Source organism: Megascapheus bottae, chromosome 4 (genome assembly GCF_031878675.1).
Source record: "Megascapheus bottae isolate mThoBot1 chromosome 4, mThoBot2.hap1, whole genome shotgun sequence".
Lineage (NCBI taxonomy): Eukaryota > Metazoa > Chordata > Mammalia > Rodentia > Geomyidae > Megascapheus > Megascapheus bottae.
In genome coordinates this window covers 63,074,614-63,092,194 of record NC_143512.1, presented here as the reverse complement: position 1 = coordinate 63,092,194, position 17,581 = coordinate 63,074,614, and the positions used below count along the sequence as shown (strand labels likewise).

At 36.3% G+C, this 17,581-nt stretch overlaps 1 protein-coding gene across 3 annotated transcripts in view; it reads right to left on the bottom strand.

Annotated features, from left to right (window-relative positions):
- Window positions 1-1,370: 1,370 nt before the first annotated feature.
- Window positions 1,371-17,581, bottom strand: part of Fyb1 (FYN binding protein 1) — a 96,005-nt gene continuing 79,794 nt past the window's right edge. Inside the window, exons 15-19 of one of the 3 annotated variants that reach the window (XM_090332022.1) lie at window positions 13,453-13,552; window positions 12,549-12,711; window positions 6,170-6,203; window positions 4,423-4,454; window positions 1,371-2,814 (exon numbers count right to left, since the gene is read on the bottom strand). In XM_090332022.1, coding sequence (XP_090188148.1) covers window positions 2,792-2,814; window positions 4,423-4,454; window positions 6,170-6,203; window positions 12,549-12,711; window positions 13,453-13,552 — 352 coding nt within the window. In that variant the 3' untranslated portion in view covers window positions 1,371-2,791. The remainder of the gene's footprint in view (window positions 2,815-4,422; window positions 4,455-6,169; window positions 6,204-12,548; window positions 12,712-13,452; window positions 13,553-17,581) is intronic. The other 2 variants (XM_090332023.1, XM_090332024.1) reach the window with 2 other exon arrangements.

The following is a 17,581-nucleotide window of genomic DNA, read 5'->3' as shown; positions in this document are numbered from 1 at the left end:
GGCATTGTCCCTAAGCTCTTTAGCTCAAGGCTACAGCCCTACCCCTTGAGCCACAGTGCTACTTCCAGTTTTCTGGTGGTTAACTGGACATAAGAGTCTCATGGTCCCATATCTTTGCTATGGTAAATAGTGCTGCAATGAACATTGTTGTGCTGGTGGATTTAGTATGTCCTTGTTTCTGGATGATTGGGTAAATGCCAAGTAGTGGAATTGCTGGGTCATAGGGGAGCTCTATGTTTAGTCTTTTGAGGAACTGCCATACTGCTTTTCATAGTGATTGAAGGAGTTTGCACTCGCACCAACAGTGTAGTAGTGATCCCTCCTGGCCACATCCCCTCCAGCATCTGTTGTTATTAGTTTTCTTGATCCTGGCCATTCTAACTGGAGTGAGATGGAATCTTAGAGCTGTTTTGATTTGCATTTCTTTTATGACCAGAGATATTGAGCATTTCTTTATGTGTCCATAGGCCATTTTTGTTTCTTCTTCAGAGAAGACTCTCTTTAAGTCTTTGGCCCATCTTTCAATGGGATGGTTGTTACTTTGGAGATTAGTTTTGGATTGATTCAGTTTTTTGAGCTGTTGATATATTTTAGATATGAGGCCTTTGTCTGTTGTATGGTTGGTGAAGATCTTCTCCCACTTTATAGGCTTCCTGATTAGTTTACTAGCTATATCTTTTGCCATACAAAAGCTCTGCAGTTTAATGTAGTCCCACTTACCCAGCCTTTCTCTGATTTGTTGTGACTCTTGGTCCCTATTAAGAAAGTTTAGACCTGTGCCAAGGAGGTCTAGTGTATCTCCTATTCCTTCTTGTAAGGTTTTCAGAGTGTCGGCTTTTACCTCCAGGTCTTTGATCCATTTGGAGTTAATTCTAGTACAGGGTGACAAAGAAGGACCCAACTTTAGTTTTCTGCAGGTGCTTAACCAGTTCTGCCAGCACCACTTGTTGAAGAGGCTATCTTTCTTCCATTCTATTTAAATAGCAAAGATATGGAACCAACCTAGATGTCCCTCAGTTGATGAGTGGATCAACAAGATGTGGTATTTGTACACAATGGAATTCTATGCTGCTGTCAGAAATAATGACATTGCCCCATTTGTTAGGAAATGGAAAGACTTAGAAAAGATCATATTAAGTGAAGTAAGCCAGACTCAAAGGAACTTAGGCTCAATGGTTTCCCTCATTTGTCATAATCAGTAGAAACCTTGGGCTCTCCTAGCAGAGATTTGCAAAAGAGCAAAACCTTGATACAAAAGGCCATATAGTAGGAAGCTGAATGAAAGGATCTCTAGGATATAGAAACATAGCCATATAATGAATGATTGTTGTTCTTAAGGTACTATGTTATCTCTCATCTCTTTTGCTGTCCCTTGGTTATCTCATATTGTTATAGTATCTCACTTTGTTACCTGATATATCGGATATATTTGTATTTGGTTATTTGAAATTGGATAGGGAATGGGGGAAAACAAGTTGAGGGGTGGGGGGTGGTGGAGGGAAATGGGGACCAAGACATGTGAAAGGGTATCAATGTATGGGAATTAATGCACCTTCTATCTGGCAAATATCATGTAACCCTTCTATTAATTACAATAAAAATATATGAAAAAAAAGAGTCTCATGGCCTTTAGCCAGCCAGTTCCCAGGCTGGCTTTGGACCATGATCCTCAGATCTCAGCCTCCTGAGTAGCTAGCACATCTGGCGAAACTCGGGTATTTTTAATCCTGTAATTTATAGATGAGGACATAAAGAGGAGAATCAATAACATATTTAACGTTGTATTCTGGTTTAATAATAGAGGAAAGCAGTTTCAAATTTATTAATTTCATATCTTACAAGTTGTGAAATTCAGCTTTGTGTTTTGTATCATGGTGATGAGTGTTTTAGCATTTGAAACTCAAAGCTTTTCTACATTGGGGGTGATGCTTTGAGAATGAGTAGGTATGGAAAGGGGTAGACTAGCCCAAACACTAGTATTTATTGATACATGTTCCTTTTACTGATCAACTTACCATCAAGAGGTTTTAACCACGTTTTAACCTCTATAAAAGTAACTGAAAACCAAATAACCACTTTTACAGGAGTATTCATAATAAAGAATTTTTCACTTTCTTATAGCTATAAGGGATGTGTTTAAATAGGGCAATATTTAGCTGTTAGCACAAGGATCCATAAAACTTCTGTATATTTAATCTTAGATGTATATACCAAATGGACAGCATTCAGTTGAAATAATGAACATATCCACCCCGAATGCCTGGGGACAAATTATACACAATAACTTTACTGCTAGAAGTTGTAAAAAAAAACATTTAACCCATCAACAGGAGAGAGGACAGGTAATTTGAATAGACATTTTAAGGTTAAGTGATAGTTTCTTTTTTCTTCTTGAGGAATGATTTCTAAATTGTCTTCCCGATATTTTTTTCTGCCTTGTATAATTTTTGACAGTACAATTTTTTCCTCTTTTCTTTTCTTTCTTTTATTTTGGAAGGCTTACAAGAGAGATTGTCCATAATACTGATGTGTTCTAAAGAGTGTCTTTATAATCATTGCCAAACTGAAATAATTCTTACCTGACACTAATAGAATCTTGTGAGATACTGATTAAGTAATATCATTTTCTAATTTTAAAATTTCAAAGCCTTATAAAGATAAACAGAATTTCATAGCAAATGGAAATACATCACTTGTAGATCTGTTTCCCATAGTACCAATAGCATATGCCAATTAAAACCAGGCTTTGGGTTGGCACCTGATGAACAGACAGAGTGAGCAGAGCTGAGGGCTATTCATTGTCATAGATGCAACCTGGAAGAAAAAAAAGCACAGATTTAAGCATGTCTGTATAAAATGTACGTGTTTCTCAGTGTTCCAACTGATTGGAATTACAAACAGTGCACAGTCTCCTGAATTGGAATAGAAATAAGAGGAAAACTGGTGTACCTTCTGAAAAAGTAGCTAGATGAAAGTTTAAGTATTTAGGTTTCATTATTTGGTATTCAATCCCAGCAACCTTTCTGACAGCTTTTTTCTTCACCAGAATAAGAAATCCAAGATTATTTTATCTGGCACTTAACTCACGCTTTGATAGTCATGCTAAATAAGAATGCTTAGATATTAGCAAGCATCTTAAGCTTAATAGATTAGAGGACAAGGCAATTAGCAGTTTGTGCCAGTTCACTTGAGATGAATGTTTTAAATAGTAATTTAGAAATATGTGATTATGCTGGGACTATCAGTTATGAAACAAACTTATTGACCAAAAATGAATATATATTTGTATAAAAGAAATTCACCAAAATAGAAGGTCACTGGTGGCATCTGCCTATAATCCTGGCTACTCAGGAGGCTGACAGCTGATGATCCTGGTTCAAAAGCATCATGGCCAGGAAAGTCCATCAGAATTTTATCTCCAATTAACCAGCAAAAAGAGACAGAACAGAGGTGTGTCTCAAGTGGTAGAGTGCCAGCATCGAATGAAAAAAACCAAGAGAGGGAGGGTGCCCTGATCCTGTAATCAAGCCCCGATATACCAGCATAAAGAAAGTTCACCAAACAGTTGTACACTTTTTGGCTTGAATTCAAGGCCTGGGCACTGTCTCTGAGGTCTTCAGCTCAAGGTTAGTACTCTACCACTTGAGCCACAGCACCAGTTCCAGCTTTTTTTTCTTTTGTTTGTGATACTGAGGAATGGAAAACCTAGAGCTCTGTGCATGCTCAGCAGGTACTCTACCACTATACACTCTTCTGGCCCTTTACACTCTGTAAATAAGGCTCCCCTCCTCTTAATTTTAATCCCTGTGAGAAAATTTTCTCTTTTGATACTGGGTCATTTACTTTTCCTAACTTGTGGGTTTTTTTGTTTTTTTGTTTATTTGCCGGTCTTGGGCCTTGCACTCAAGGCCTGGGCACTGTTCTTGGGCTTTCTCAAGGCTAGAGCTCTACTACTTGAGCCACAGCACCATTTCTGGCTTTTTTTCTACGCATGTGGTACTGAGGGATTGAACCCAAGTCTTCATGCATGCTAGGTAAGCACTTTTCCTAACTCTTTTTTTTTTTTTTTTTTTTTTTGATCATGGGACTTGAATTGTGGGCCTGGGTGCTGTCCCTGAGCTCTTCAGCTCAAGGCTACTGCCCTCCCTTTGAGCCACAGCGCCACTTCTGGTTTTTGTTTTTTTTTGCTGGTTAATTGGAGATAAGAATCTCACAGACTTTTTAGTGCCCGAACTGGCTTTGAACCTTGATCTTCAGACTTCAGCCTCCTGAGTAGGTAGGATTACAGGCTTGAGCCACTATGCTCGGCTTCGTGACTGAAATTCTTATCAGATGGGACGGCTCCAATCAATCAAACAAGCTATGTTCATCATTTCTGTAAATAGCCAACACACTGTTACTGCTGTGTCCTGCTTGACTTACCATCAGCGATGTCATCATAGATCTCTCCATCACTGTAAAGACAAAAGAATTTCTATTGTACAAAATGCCTTCCCAATATGAAAGTCATATTAGTGAGACATAGTGAGTCATATTAGGACAATGTTATAGAACACAGACTTCTAAAGGTAAGCAATTACATAGTGCAGAATTTCATACCCATTTTAACCTCTTCTTTCATTGACTTTCTCTACTCCTGGTTCATTTTACAAAGAGAGTAACACACATGACACTCAGGAGCACAGACTGCCTCCTTCCTCCTTGGCCCTTACCTTGGGCAAACCACACAACTGTGCTCACTAAGAAAAACTGCAGTAACTGCACACTGAATACTCATAGTACAAAAATCTAAAATGAATTTTTAGCTGTGGATATCAGATCCATTCTTTTACTTGCATTCATATTGAAGGAAATGTTGTATTTATATTTTCATGTTTCTAACTATACCTGTAAATACCAGTTTAGAATCTGTAAAGGTTAGTTGCAGAACCAAGTGCCAAGATAGAGTTATCGTGAAATCTTACATCATATGAGTTAAAGAGACAGCTCTGAATTTCAGAACTGTGGGGTAGCTTCTTCATTTAGGTCAGACTCACACTCACTCTTGGTGCTGGATGGATCTCTGTGCTTTATCAGAGATGCAGCATCAGGCCCTTCAAGTTCCTGCCAACTGTGGCAGATGCTGTGAGTTCCCTATGTCTTCTGTTTGGATCCTTTCTTTGAGACTGGGGGAGGATTTGGCTAATAGAAATTTGATGCAAATGACAGATTTTCCTGACATTCCTTCCATATGGGTTAAGGTATGCATTTGAAAAGGTGGTGAACCAAGAATGCCTTAGATATTGTACTATCTATATTCTTTCTCAATCAACCTGTAAAGATCAGCAAAGAGGTTATTATTGAACTTTCTTTCATACAATCTGTACCTTCCACAGAATAATGCCTATCCCTTGATTAATGCTCTAAGGGAAAATAGTGTGACTATTTTTTTTGATGGTTGACTAGTTTTCTGATAGAGCACTAAATATCAATTTATCATCAGGCTGCTTACAAATAAATGATATATGAATCTTTTTTGTATTATGATAAGTTCCATAAACCTTTGCATTGAGATATTAGTTTTTTTTTTGGAGTAAAATCTTGACATGTTTTGAAGGGCTGCATTGATACACCAGTACCAGACTGTGACAGACTATGACAATGACTTATCATAAGAATAGGAGAATCATTGAGTGCCATCTTTATTTTTCTGTCATGCGTCTAGTAAAGTCAACATAATAGTCTACTATGCCTGGTATGTGGGTAGGAATATCCTTAGCCAGGACTAAACTATAAACTGTTGATGGGCGATATTAATCTCTACTATGTAGATATTATTTGGACTGTAGTCAGTCACTGTAATTAATACAATAACTAGTTCAAACACTAAATAAACTGTGAAACATTAGTGGTAAGGTGAGTGGCTTTGACCTGAATGCCTTCAGTGTTTGCTGAGTATATAAAATGAAAATGTGTATAACCATGGGTGAGAAAGACTTTTTGCTTAATCCAGAGTGGTATTTTATACAAATTATAACTGTATTTTTGACAATGTTATATTATCCTAACATGATATTAATTTAGTTATGACAGTGTAGTAGTTTGCATTATTTAATTCTATTATAAAACTTTCATAAAGACAAGCACAGCATTCTTTTAACCAACATAGTAGGAGGAGAAAAAGGCTTACTTGTCCACCAGATGACTCCGAAGGACAAAACCATCTATAAAGAAAAATACAAGAAGATTTTACTTACTTAATGTTTATTGTATTAATTTGGCATGTAAAAAATAATAATTATATGTCAAGTAATATATCCACCTCTGAATATGACCCATTTTTGTAATTTGTTGCTTAACTGGAAATAAGAATCTCTAGGATTTGTCTCCAAACCGTGTTCCTCATATTTCCCTTCTGGGTGCTGGAATTATAGCTGTGAGGCCCTAAGCCTGGCCCCTGCTGTTTTTATGACTATCACTCTATATTAAAATTCCAAATTAGGTATTTTCATAGTTGCAACACTGACTTTTCTTGTTCTGGATGATTTTGTCTGTTCAGGTATTTATTATCTTTTGTGTAAATTTTTGGATCTTTCCCTGAGTTTTGGGGTAACTGTTATTGGAATTTTGATGGGATCACATGGAGTCTGTAAAGGTTTTTTTAAAATATGGCCACTTTAATACACTTCTACCAGTCCACATGGATAAGCTTTCTCTTATGTACATTAATATGTTTATTGATTTGAATATTGAACCATCTTTGCATTTCTGAAATGAAACCAACTTGATCATGGTGTTGGGGCTATTGCAAAAGGAGTTGCTTTCCTGATTGTTACGTAGTTCCTCTCACTGTTGGCATAGAGGAAGGCAGTTGATTTGTGAGGGTTAATTTTATACCCTGCTACCTTGCCAAAGTTTTGAATCAGTTCAAGGAGCTTGGGAATGGACTCTATAGGGTTCTTTAAATACAGAATCATGTCATCTGCAAAGAGGGAATGTTTCATTTCCTCTTTCCCTACTTGGATCCCCTTTATGCTTGCTTCTTGCCTTATTGCACTGGCTAGGAATTCTAATACTATGTTAAAGAGGAGTGGAAAGAGTGGGCATCCTTGTCTCATTCCTGATTTTAGATGGAATGGCTTTAGCTTTTCGCCATTAAGTATAATACTAGCTGTGAGTTTGTCATACACAGCCTTTATTATACTGAGGAATGTTCCATGGATTCCTAGTTTCTTCAGAGCTTTTAGCATAAAGGGATGCTGGATCTTGTCAAATGCTTTTTCTGCATCTATTGAGACAATCATGTCATTTTTGTCCTTACTCCTGTTGATGTGTTGAATTATATTAATTGATTTGTGTATGTTGAACCAGCTTTGCCTCCCTGTGATGAATCCTGTTTGATCAGAGTGTATAATTTTTTTGATGAGTTGTTGTAGACGGTTGGCCAGTATTTTGTTGAGAAGTTTTGCATCAATATTCATCAAGGAAATGGGTCTATAGTTCTCTTTCTTTGATGAATCTCTGTCTGGTTTAGGGATGAGGGTTATACTGGCTTCGTAGAATGAGTTTGGCAAAGAGCCTTTGTTTTCAATTTCGTTGAAGAGCTTGAGGAGTATTGGTGTGAGCTCTGCTTTGAAGACCTTATAGAATTCAGCTGTGGATCCATCTGGCCCTGGGCTTTTTTTAGGTGGAGGGTCTCTTATTGCCATTTCTATTTCAGTGGTTGAAATAGGCCTGTTTAGTTGGGTTAGTTCTTCTTGCTTCAGTGTGGGTATGTTAATATTGGCTAGAAATTCATCCATGTCTTCTAGATTCTCAAATTTGTTGGCATAAGGGTTTGAAAAGTGTTCTGTGGGAAGACTTTTAATTATCTATTATTCTTTAAAATTTTTTTCTATCTTTTTGGTTCAGTTTTGGTAGATCATATATTTCTAAAAATTTATTCACTTCCTTAAAATTTTCCAGTTTATTAGTGTGTAAATTTAGGGCACATGGGGTTTATGTCTATAATTCTAGCTACTTAGGAGGCTAAAATCTGGAGGATTGTAGTTTGAAGCCAGACTGGACATAAGAACCTATAAAATTTCATTACAAAATAATTAGCAAAACATAGGTATGGAGAAGTTACTGAAATGGTAGAGTGCCAAGCCAAGCAAACAAAAGGAGTAAGCATAAGGTACTGGTAATGACAAAAAAAATCCTCAAATTATCAGGTTGATTTGTTATTTATTATAAAACTCTCTTTTAGACTTTATTTTTATTAATTTGTATCTCCTCTCTTTATTCTGGTTAGTTTGATTAAAGATTTGTCAAAGAGCTAACACATTGTTTAATGATCTATTGTATTGTTCTTTCAGTTTTAAATACATTAATTGTGGCTATTATTTTTATTTTATTTTATTTTTTATTTTCAAGGTAATGTATAGTGGGATTTCAATTACATTTGCATAATAGATGCACTACTTCTCACACATTGATACTCCTTCTCATGGTTTTGTTCCCATATCCCTTTTCCCACCCCCTTCCAATCATCTTGATTTCCCCCGTTCCCTTTCCTATATCAAATAAACAAATAAATGTATGTCTAATACACCAGGTAACAAAGTCAGAAACAGTAACAATATGAGATTAACCAAAGGGCAACGAAGGAGAAGAGAAATAACATAGTACATTAAGAACAACAATCACACAAGATAAAGCTCTTGTTTCCATATCCTAGAGATCCTCTCATTTACTCTCATCCTATACTATGCCTGTATGTGGGTAGGACTAGCCTTAGCCAGGAGCTAAACTATAAACTTCTCTTATTTAGTTTAGCTATTTCTGTTGATATGATTCGATATAATTTTGGTTCTATATCAGAGTAAATGTGTTTAATGATTATAAAAAGATTCCTAGAAGTACAAACTTATTTAAATATGTTGATGCTATAATGTAATTGATTTGACATGAAAATATTGTAAAATTATCAGTCATAAAGCCAGGTGATGCCGGCTTATAGCTGCAATCCTAGCTACTCAGGAGGGTAAAATCTAAAGAAATATGATTTGAGGAGCATCTGGATAGAAAAGTTTGCTAGATTTCATGTCCAAAATAGGAGTACCATTCAAGTGGTTGAGTACCAGCCTAGAAAGAATGAAGCCCTAGTGCTGACAAATAAAATCAAATCAAAAACCTCAAATTATAGATTTAAGTTGGGCAAAAGGAATAATAATGAATATCCCTATGATATATTTCCATTTATCCTAATTAAGAAATAATGACAAATATGTATCAAAGTCTTTGATATTAAAAGAATCTTGCCATGGGTTGGGAGTTTGGCCTACTGGTAAAAGTGCTTGCCGAGCATGCACAAAGATCCAAGTTTGATTCCTTGGTACCACATACATAGAAAAAGCCAGAAGTGGTGCTGTGGCTCAAGTGATAGAGCACTGGTCCTTGAGAAAGCACAAGGATAGTCAGTGCTCAGGCCCTGAGTTCAAACCCTGGGATTGGCAAAAATAAATAAATAAATAATAGACTCTTGCCATGAGATGTTAAGATTACAAAAATGATCTGAATTAAAACTGAAAGATGGAAAATCAGAGAATTGTGTAAGAAATTATAAACTACTGTCAGTTTAGAATTATTCTAACATCAATTTTATTCAAAAAAGAAAATGTGACCACTACTTTTTAAACTTTAAAGGTTGTTTTTTTTTATTTCCTAGGCTTTTAGGTAAACCTCAGCAATTATGTATACTGTTTAAGAAATAAGATGCAATAATAAAATAATAATTTAAGAAATAAAATCTAGGGGACAGAGTGTGGGATGGTACTGTGCTACTGTATTTTAGTTCCCTGTCCATGTGATAATTTAGTGCTCATTAGCTTACATTACATGGTGTTTTTGAAGGAATTACTGGCTTTAAATGTAAGTTTTTTTCTGTTTAAAAGCTTTAAAAATGTCAAAAATTTCATTATAGTAAAGACATTCCTGGCAATGTCAAGCAAGTGACTTACCATGGTTCTTAAGAATACGTTATTTCTCCATTATAGTTACCAGAAATAATGAGTTTGTATTTATTTTTTTTTGCAATAGGACTATGATTCATTTTTTTCTTGTGTGTTTCATTTACACTCAGTATAGGGGATGTCAACCCCCTAAAAAACAAATTTATTGTAGTTCTAATCATGAAGTAGGTGTTTTGTGTTTACTTAGCCTTATAATATTGTCATTGTGGACACACCAGGAGTTCTCACATATAAAATATTATTTAGAAGCTGCCAATTCAGAAAGGAGAACACAGTGACTTTAAACAAATGTCTTGAAATATGCAGTAGGGACAGTGAGTTAGGAAAGTAACACCCACCCCCATATGTGCCAGCTAAAATGTTTCCCAAAATGTTTGCTTACCACAGTGCAGATGTGACTGGGGACTAATGAATGACTCAGCTTTTAGGAGGATATTCTAAATATTAAAGTTGCCAGGAAAGCAGACTATCTTGGGAAAGTCATAAATTAACTTAATTCTAATAGTTTCAGTTTTTTTATTTAATAGAAATAGTGATGTACAATTTCCTCATTATTTCATTTGGCATGTGTTCAGAAATACAATAAATTTACCCAATTGATTTCATTCAGCTTAACCAACATAAAATCACATTGTATATACTTACCCAGGCAAAAGAAGGTATTTAATTTGAAAATACTAATAACAAAGTAGAAAGAATTAACAGGTTTTATAATACTTAGTATAAACTGTGATTTGGGGATTATTAAACTAGGCTCTCTATACTCTTTTTCTTACTGTAGTGTTTGGTGTTTAAATGAATGACTTTAGAGCTCAGGCTCTCCTTACCCGACTCAACTTACTTAGTGAAGGATTTAATAACATGTACCACTGCATCTGGCTAGTTGAGTTCCCCTTCCTTTCTCTTCTCCAACTTTCCTCTCCCCACCCCTCCCCTTCTAAATCCTCCCCTTCCCTCTAAGCCCCTCCCCACTTGACCCCTCTCTTTTCTTTCTCCTTTTTGGTGGGGCTAGGGCATGAATTTAGGGCCTGGGCATTGTTTTTCATTCCAAGCTAGTGTGTTACCACTTGAACTATACCTCTAATTCTGGCTTGTTTCTAGTAGTTAATTAAGAATATCATGTACTTTCCTGCTTGGGCTGACTTTGAACCTTAATCTCAGATCTCCGCCTCCTAAGTAGCTAGGATTCCAGGCCTTAGCCATCAGTGTCTGATCTGAGCTTCAGATCTTAACATTACACTGCTTCTGACTTTTTTCTTCTCTACCCACATTTCATATTTCCTTTGAAAAGCCAAATCTCACCTCCTCTATCTTAACTGTGTGCTCATTTTCCCCCATACTAGAGTCACTGTGCTTTATTCTTTTTTTTTTTTTTCCAGTCTTGGGCTTGGGTTCAGGGCCTGAGCACTGTCCTTGAACTTTCTCAAGGATAGAGCTCTAACACTTGAGCCTCAGCACCACTTCTGGCTTTTTTCTATGTATGTGGTACCAAGGAATCGAGCCCACGTATTTGTGCATGCTAGGAAAGCACTCTACCACTAAGCCAAACTCCCGGAACTGTGCTTTATTCTTGAAGCTATTTTAGATCCTGTCCCTGACTCACCTTCCTCCCATGAAAATTAAACACCGTGCTCATGTTTATATGGCAACCATGTTGGTTATCTAATTTCAAATATAAGAGAACATAATTTTAAAGTACTCATCCTCAGTTTTTTTTTTTTTTTTTTTGCCAGTTCTGGGCGTGAGCTCAGGGCCTGAGCACTGTCCTTGGACTTTCTCAAGGCTAGAGCTCTACTACTTGAGCCTCAGCACCACTTCTGGCTTTTATCTATGTATATGGTACTGAGGAATCGAACCCGGGTCTTCATGCAAGCTAGGCAAGCACTTTAACCACTAGGCCAAACTCCCGGCCTCATCCTCAGTTTTAAAAGTGTTTCCTTTTAAAATTCTATGAGGCAATTTCCATTAGTCAATCCTCATAGCTGATAAAGTCAAAGGGGGCAGGGATGATCTTGTGTTTATTTGGAACAATATGTTCCATTAAATTCATCACAAGAAGAAATGAAAACAAATGAACATACAGGGCAAGCAAACTAGATGTGATGTACGTCACATAAATTCTAGATGTGATGTAAGTCATATGATTTTCAAAAGAACCACTCACTGCTAGACACATTGGTTCTCATGTATACATGAAAACAAGTGAGGGAAGAGGTTCTGGTCCCAGAGGCTACACTACAGCTCATGATCCATCAGCTCCAAGACAGACACACTAACTGCAATTTCAATACACACACTACAGTTTTCAGATGCTGTTGGTCCCTAAGACATTATTTTAAGAATATTTACATTTGACTTCTACTATATAAACTAGCAGTTAGTAATTGAAAAGATGTAAAAATAGAATCTACTGACTTCAGTAGAACAAAGCCTCAAGTTTCTTTCTATTTCCTATAATAAACCACAGAGTAAACTTAGTAAAGCAAGGTGATCACTGCAGCTTGTTTGGATAGTAATCTGGAATGCCATGGATATAGAGCATGAAGAGTAACTTACATTTTCCTTCTTCATTCCTGCAGAGAACCTTTATATCATCTGTGTTTTGTATAACTTCAAGAGATTCTCCAGGTTTTATCTGTAGATCCTTTGTTCCCCATTTCTTAGAAGTTAAGGAGGGTACAACTTTAGTTGAATATAGAACTCTAATTTCACCATCATACTGGAAAAACACATATGAAATAATTAGTTGATTGGTATTATTATCATTATAAGTCATTTAGCGAAACATTTATTAATAAGGTCTTTAATAATGGTTCAATGTTTTCACATAATAATATGAGAACATGGAAGAAAATTGGAAAAATTCAGGGGAAGGAATTGGTTTTAATTTTACCAACTTTGTATATCAAATGGGGTTGGGAGGGATGGGGGAGAATGATGAAAGAAGTGACAATGATCATGATGGTATTATATTCAAAATCAGCCTTATTGAATGGCAATTCCCATGTACAACTAAAGCTAATAAAAATATACTAAAAATTATATAGTATTTTTAAATTGTCTTTTGTCAGTATTGAAACATCTAAATTTAGATGACTGCAATGTTGTATATATATATATATACACACACACATATATATTATGTACAAGTTTGCATAATTTACATATCAGTAAATTCTAAAATAAGTTTTGTGGAAAATAGATAACTATAGTTACAACATGTTACAACATGTTGGAGGAGGCTGAGATATGAGGATCAGAGTACAAGGCTAGCCTGGGCGGGAAAGTCTGTGAAACTCTTATCTCCAGTTAACCACGAGAAAAATAAGAAGTCAAGCTGTAGTTCAAAGTGGTAAAGTGCTAGCCTTGCGCAACAGAGTTCACGGACAGCATCCAGGCCCTGAGTTCAAGCCCCCAACCCCCCAACCCCATTCTCCACCTGAAACTGAATATGACATACTTTAAATTTTTTCCTGAGGTCCTTTTCTTCCTTTTCCTGCTTTTTTAACTTCTTAGGATCCTTTTCTTCAGTCTTAGGCTTTCCAATGTTCATTGCTTGACTTGGGTGGCACATAAAATAAGAACAACACTTTGTGTAAAAAAAGAATGGATTGTAACAGAGACTTAACTAAACATTAAATTCATGCTCAACATTATTTTTATTATTTTTTCTTAGAAATCTAGTACCGTTGGCTATAATCAATAATGACCTGTCATAACATGGAAAGATTCTGAAAGATAATACTAATGATGAGTAACAATGAAGGTGAGAGATTCTTTGTTAGAATGAATTCTACAAAATCCCTATGGAATAGTTGAAATACAGTTATGCACCAGTGGTTTTATGACTTCCTATATGTACAAACTCTCCTAAAGAAATTAGGCTTCAGGGGCCGGGAGTTTGGCCTAGTGGTTAAAGTGCTTGCCTAGCATGCATGAAGACCCGGGTTCGATTCCTCGGTACCACATACATAGAAAAAAGCCGGAAGTGGTGCTGAGGCTCAAGTGGTAGAGCTCTAGCCTTGAGAAAGTCCAAGGACAGTGCTCAGGCCCTGAGCTCAAGCCCAGGACTGGCAAAAAAAAAAAAAAAGAAATTAGGCTTCAAAGTGAATTGATTAATGTCATAGAAAATGCTGGGGAGATGTGGTTCAAATAGAATTGTACTCATTACTTGATTCATGTAACTGTAACTTCTCTCTATAGCAATGTACAATAAAATAATAAATAGAAAAGAGAAAAAAATGGATTTTAAGTCTTAAAAACCATACTGGTGGTTAACATTTTCATATCTATTTAAAATAGATCCAACAAGGTGAAAATTGTAGCTTGATGGCAGTGTTTGCCTCATTAATATAGATTCCTGGATTTGACTTCTAGAAAGAGAATAAATAAATAGACAATTAAGCAAGTAAATAAATAAACTAAAGAGAGTCGGAGGAAGAAGAAGGAATCATTGGTTAATGAAAAAATTTAGCTAAAGTTAAGTATTGCATAAAGGATAACCTTTCAAAAATACTGTCAATGCTCAGTCTTACCTTAATTGCTTTATTAAACTTTCACTTGAATGTGTGTATAAGAGAAAACTGCATTCACTTTTTTTCGTTTTGTTTTTTGTTTTTTTTTTTGCCAGTCCTGGGCTTGAGCTCAGGGCCTGAGCAATGTCCTTGGACTTTCTCAAGGTTAGAGCTCTACCACTTGAGCCTCAGCACCATTTCTGGCTTTTTTCTATGTATATGGTACCGAGGAATCGAACCCGGGTCTTCGTGCATGCTAGGCAAGCACTCTACCACTAGGCCAAACTCCTGGCCCCCAACTGCATTCACTTTTAAACTTATATTTCTATTACCTTTAAGTAGGAGTTGCCATTCAACAAACCAGTTTGTTGAATGCAATGCATTTTGACCAATGTCACTCTAAGAAAATTATATTCTAAGTGTTTAGCTCAATTAATGGCTTTAATATTTAAAAAGTAAGGGCTCAATATAGAAATCAACTGCAACTCACCATATCAAATGGACTTATAAAAGATCACAACCTAAGTGAACAGGACAGTATTTCTGGAGCCTGTTTCACTCAGGGTCACTTGAGGAAGAACTTTTAAAATGTCATGCCCTATCCACTCCCTAGAAAATCTGTTAGTTAATTTTAAATTCTAGACTGAATATCTTCACTGCATATATACATATTTAAAAATTTTTCCAAACTGGACACTGGTGGCACATGCTTATAATTCTAGTTCCTCAAAAGGATGAGATCCGAGGATCAAAGTTTGAAACCAATCCAGGCAGAAATGTCCAAGATACTTTATGCTCAATTAACTACAAAGAAGCTGAATGTGGAACTATAACTCAAGTGGTAGAATCCCAGTCCTGAGCAAAAAAGCTAAGAGACAGTGCCCAGGTCTTAATTGCAAGCCTCAATACTGGCACAAAAAAAAGAAGTAAAAATAAAATTTAAACTTTCCCTACTGTCACTGTTTGAGTTGAGATCTATTCCCTAGGGTAAGGGATAGATGTCAGAGAAAGGGTATGAATCCATAGGGAAGGGGTTTTAACAAACAAATTAAAATAAACAAACTAGAATACTTATGCATAGTGTAGAATTTTAAATATTGGTTTTTTTTTTTGCCAGTCTTTGGCTTTGAAATCAGGGCATGAGCACTGTCCTTGGGCTTTCTTAAGGCTAGAGCTCTATCACTTGAGTCACAGCACCACTTCTAGCTTTTTTTCTATGTATGTGGTACTGAGGAATCGAACCTGGGTCTTTGTGCATGTTAGGCAAGCACTCTACTACTAAGCCAAACTCCTGGCCCCTAAACATTGAGCTTTAAGTAGATCATCTAAGATAAAATTTTACTTGTGGCTTATTTAAAATGTTTGCTATGGAATGTTTGATCCTCACTATTCACATTGCTCACAGTGAAAAGACAGCATACTGCATTGTCCCAGGTTCTTTATCTGTTCTCAGGACCTCCTACTTTAGAGAGTTTTGGGAACTGGGGGGTTTGCTAACTCAGAAATATATGAATGCTAAAAATGCTCCACAAGCTATCTTTGAAAATGAGTTATTAAAAGTGATAGAATACTCTGAAAAAAAACCAACACCCAAATGAGTCAGAAAGCAGTTTACATCAGATCCAGTTCAATCAGTTGGAATTTGTTTTGCTGGGAAAAATGGTTCCGTGCATGACTGGGGATCTAATAGAGCTGGTTTATAGTATGTGGTAGCATTTGTACAATAATACAAAGCAGAAAAAGGCATTAGAAACTGTCAGAGATAGGAACAGCTTCCTGATGGTGAGGAATATGAAAATGTGAAGGTGAACATTCTATTTTCCTTCCTTCAAGACCTGAAAGAGGCAGGATTTTACTTCCATCTTTCTTGTATTGTCTGTAGAACTTGACCTTCATGTATGAATGACTGTGAACTTTGTTCTCAGGTGCTTAGCTGGTGAAACTGTAGTTCAGTAAAATTGGTTAAACAATGTTGATAAAAGTAAATACTGGTTGTTCTTTCATGCATTCCTTTTTTTCCCTTCATTACTCAACACCACTCCCTACCCCTCTCCTGCATTCTTAAAGTACAGCTCAGAAGGCTCTGCTTCCTGTGTCCCTTTATGTTACTCTTGTCCTTTAACAGTTAAATACACTATCATTTTTTATTCTCTTTGAGTTACAGGAGTATTCCTGCTTTTATATACAGTATATAACAACCATTTTGTGTATCTATTGGCGTATGAAAAAACATCCTACAATATTATGTTCCATCTGGAAAGAATTTTCAAAACTGTTTCATTAACCAATGTTAACAAAGTTTAACCCAGAATCAAGTTGAGTCAGGTTTGCTGGAGAAGTTTACATTCAACTTAGAAAACTTGAATAGAAATGTTGAAAATCTGACATTTTTGTGAGGAAAAACTAATTCCTTTAAAATAACAAATACACCAAAAAGCTGGAAATGAAGTTGTGGCTTAAGTGGTAAGAGTGTCAACCTTCAATGGAAAATCTAGATAGTGCCTATGCTCTGAATTCAAACTCCAATATCAGTATCAAACAACAACAATAACAACACCAACAAAAATGAACAAACTCTGAGGTGCCTTGAACAGGAAGATGAGGGTTGAGCTAAAAAATAAGTATATTGAAAACAGAAAGTGCTTCTTGAGGAAATGGGTAAGAATAAAAAGGGAAATGATTCATTGGATCTTTTGTGACCTGATTATCAAATATAGTTTGCCAATGAATGAGTAAACAAGTGAATGCAGAAAGGAGTGACTCACCAGCAGGGGTTATTCACAGGACAAGCATTAGCAGCACTAGAGGGCCAAGGGAAGAGGACAGAGGATAGCAGGAAGTAGAGGTGTGGTAGAGAGGATACTGAGGACAATTTGCTTACACATGTGGCAGAAAAGTTAGACTTGGCCTCACAAAAAAGCACGGCTGGCCAGGTGTAGTGGCTCATGCCTGCTAACAGGAGGCAAAGAACAGATGGACCTTGGTTCAAGGTGAGCCCAGGTAAAACAAAGACTTCATCTTAAGCTGGGAGTGGTAGTAAGTGTCTATCAACTGAGGTATGCTGGAGTTATAAAT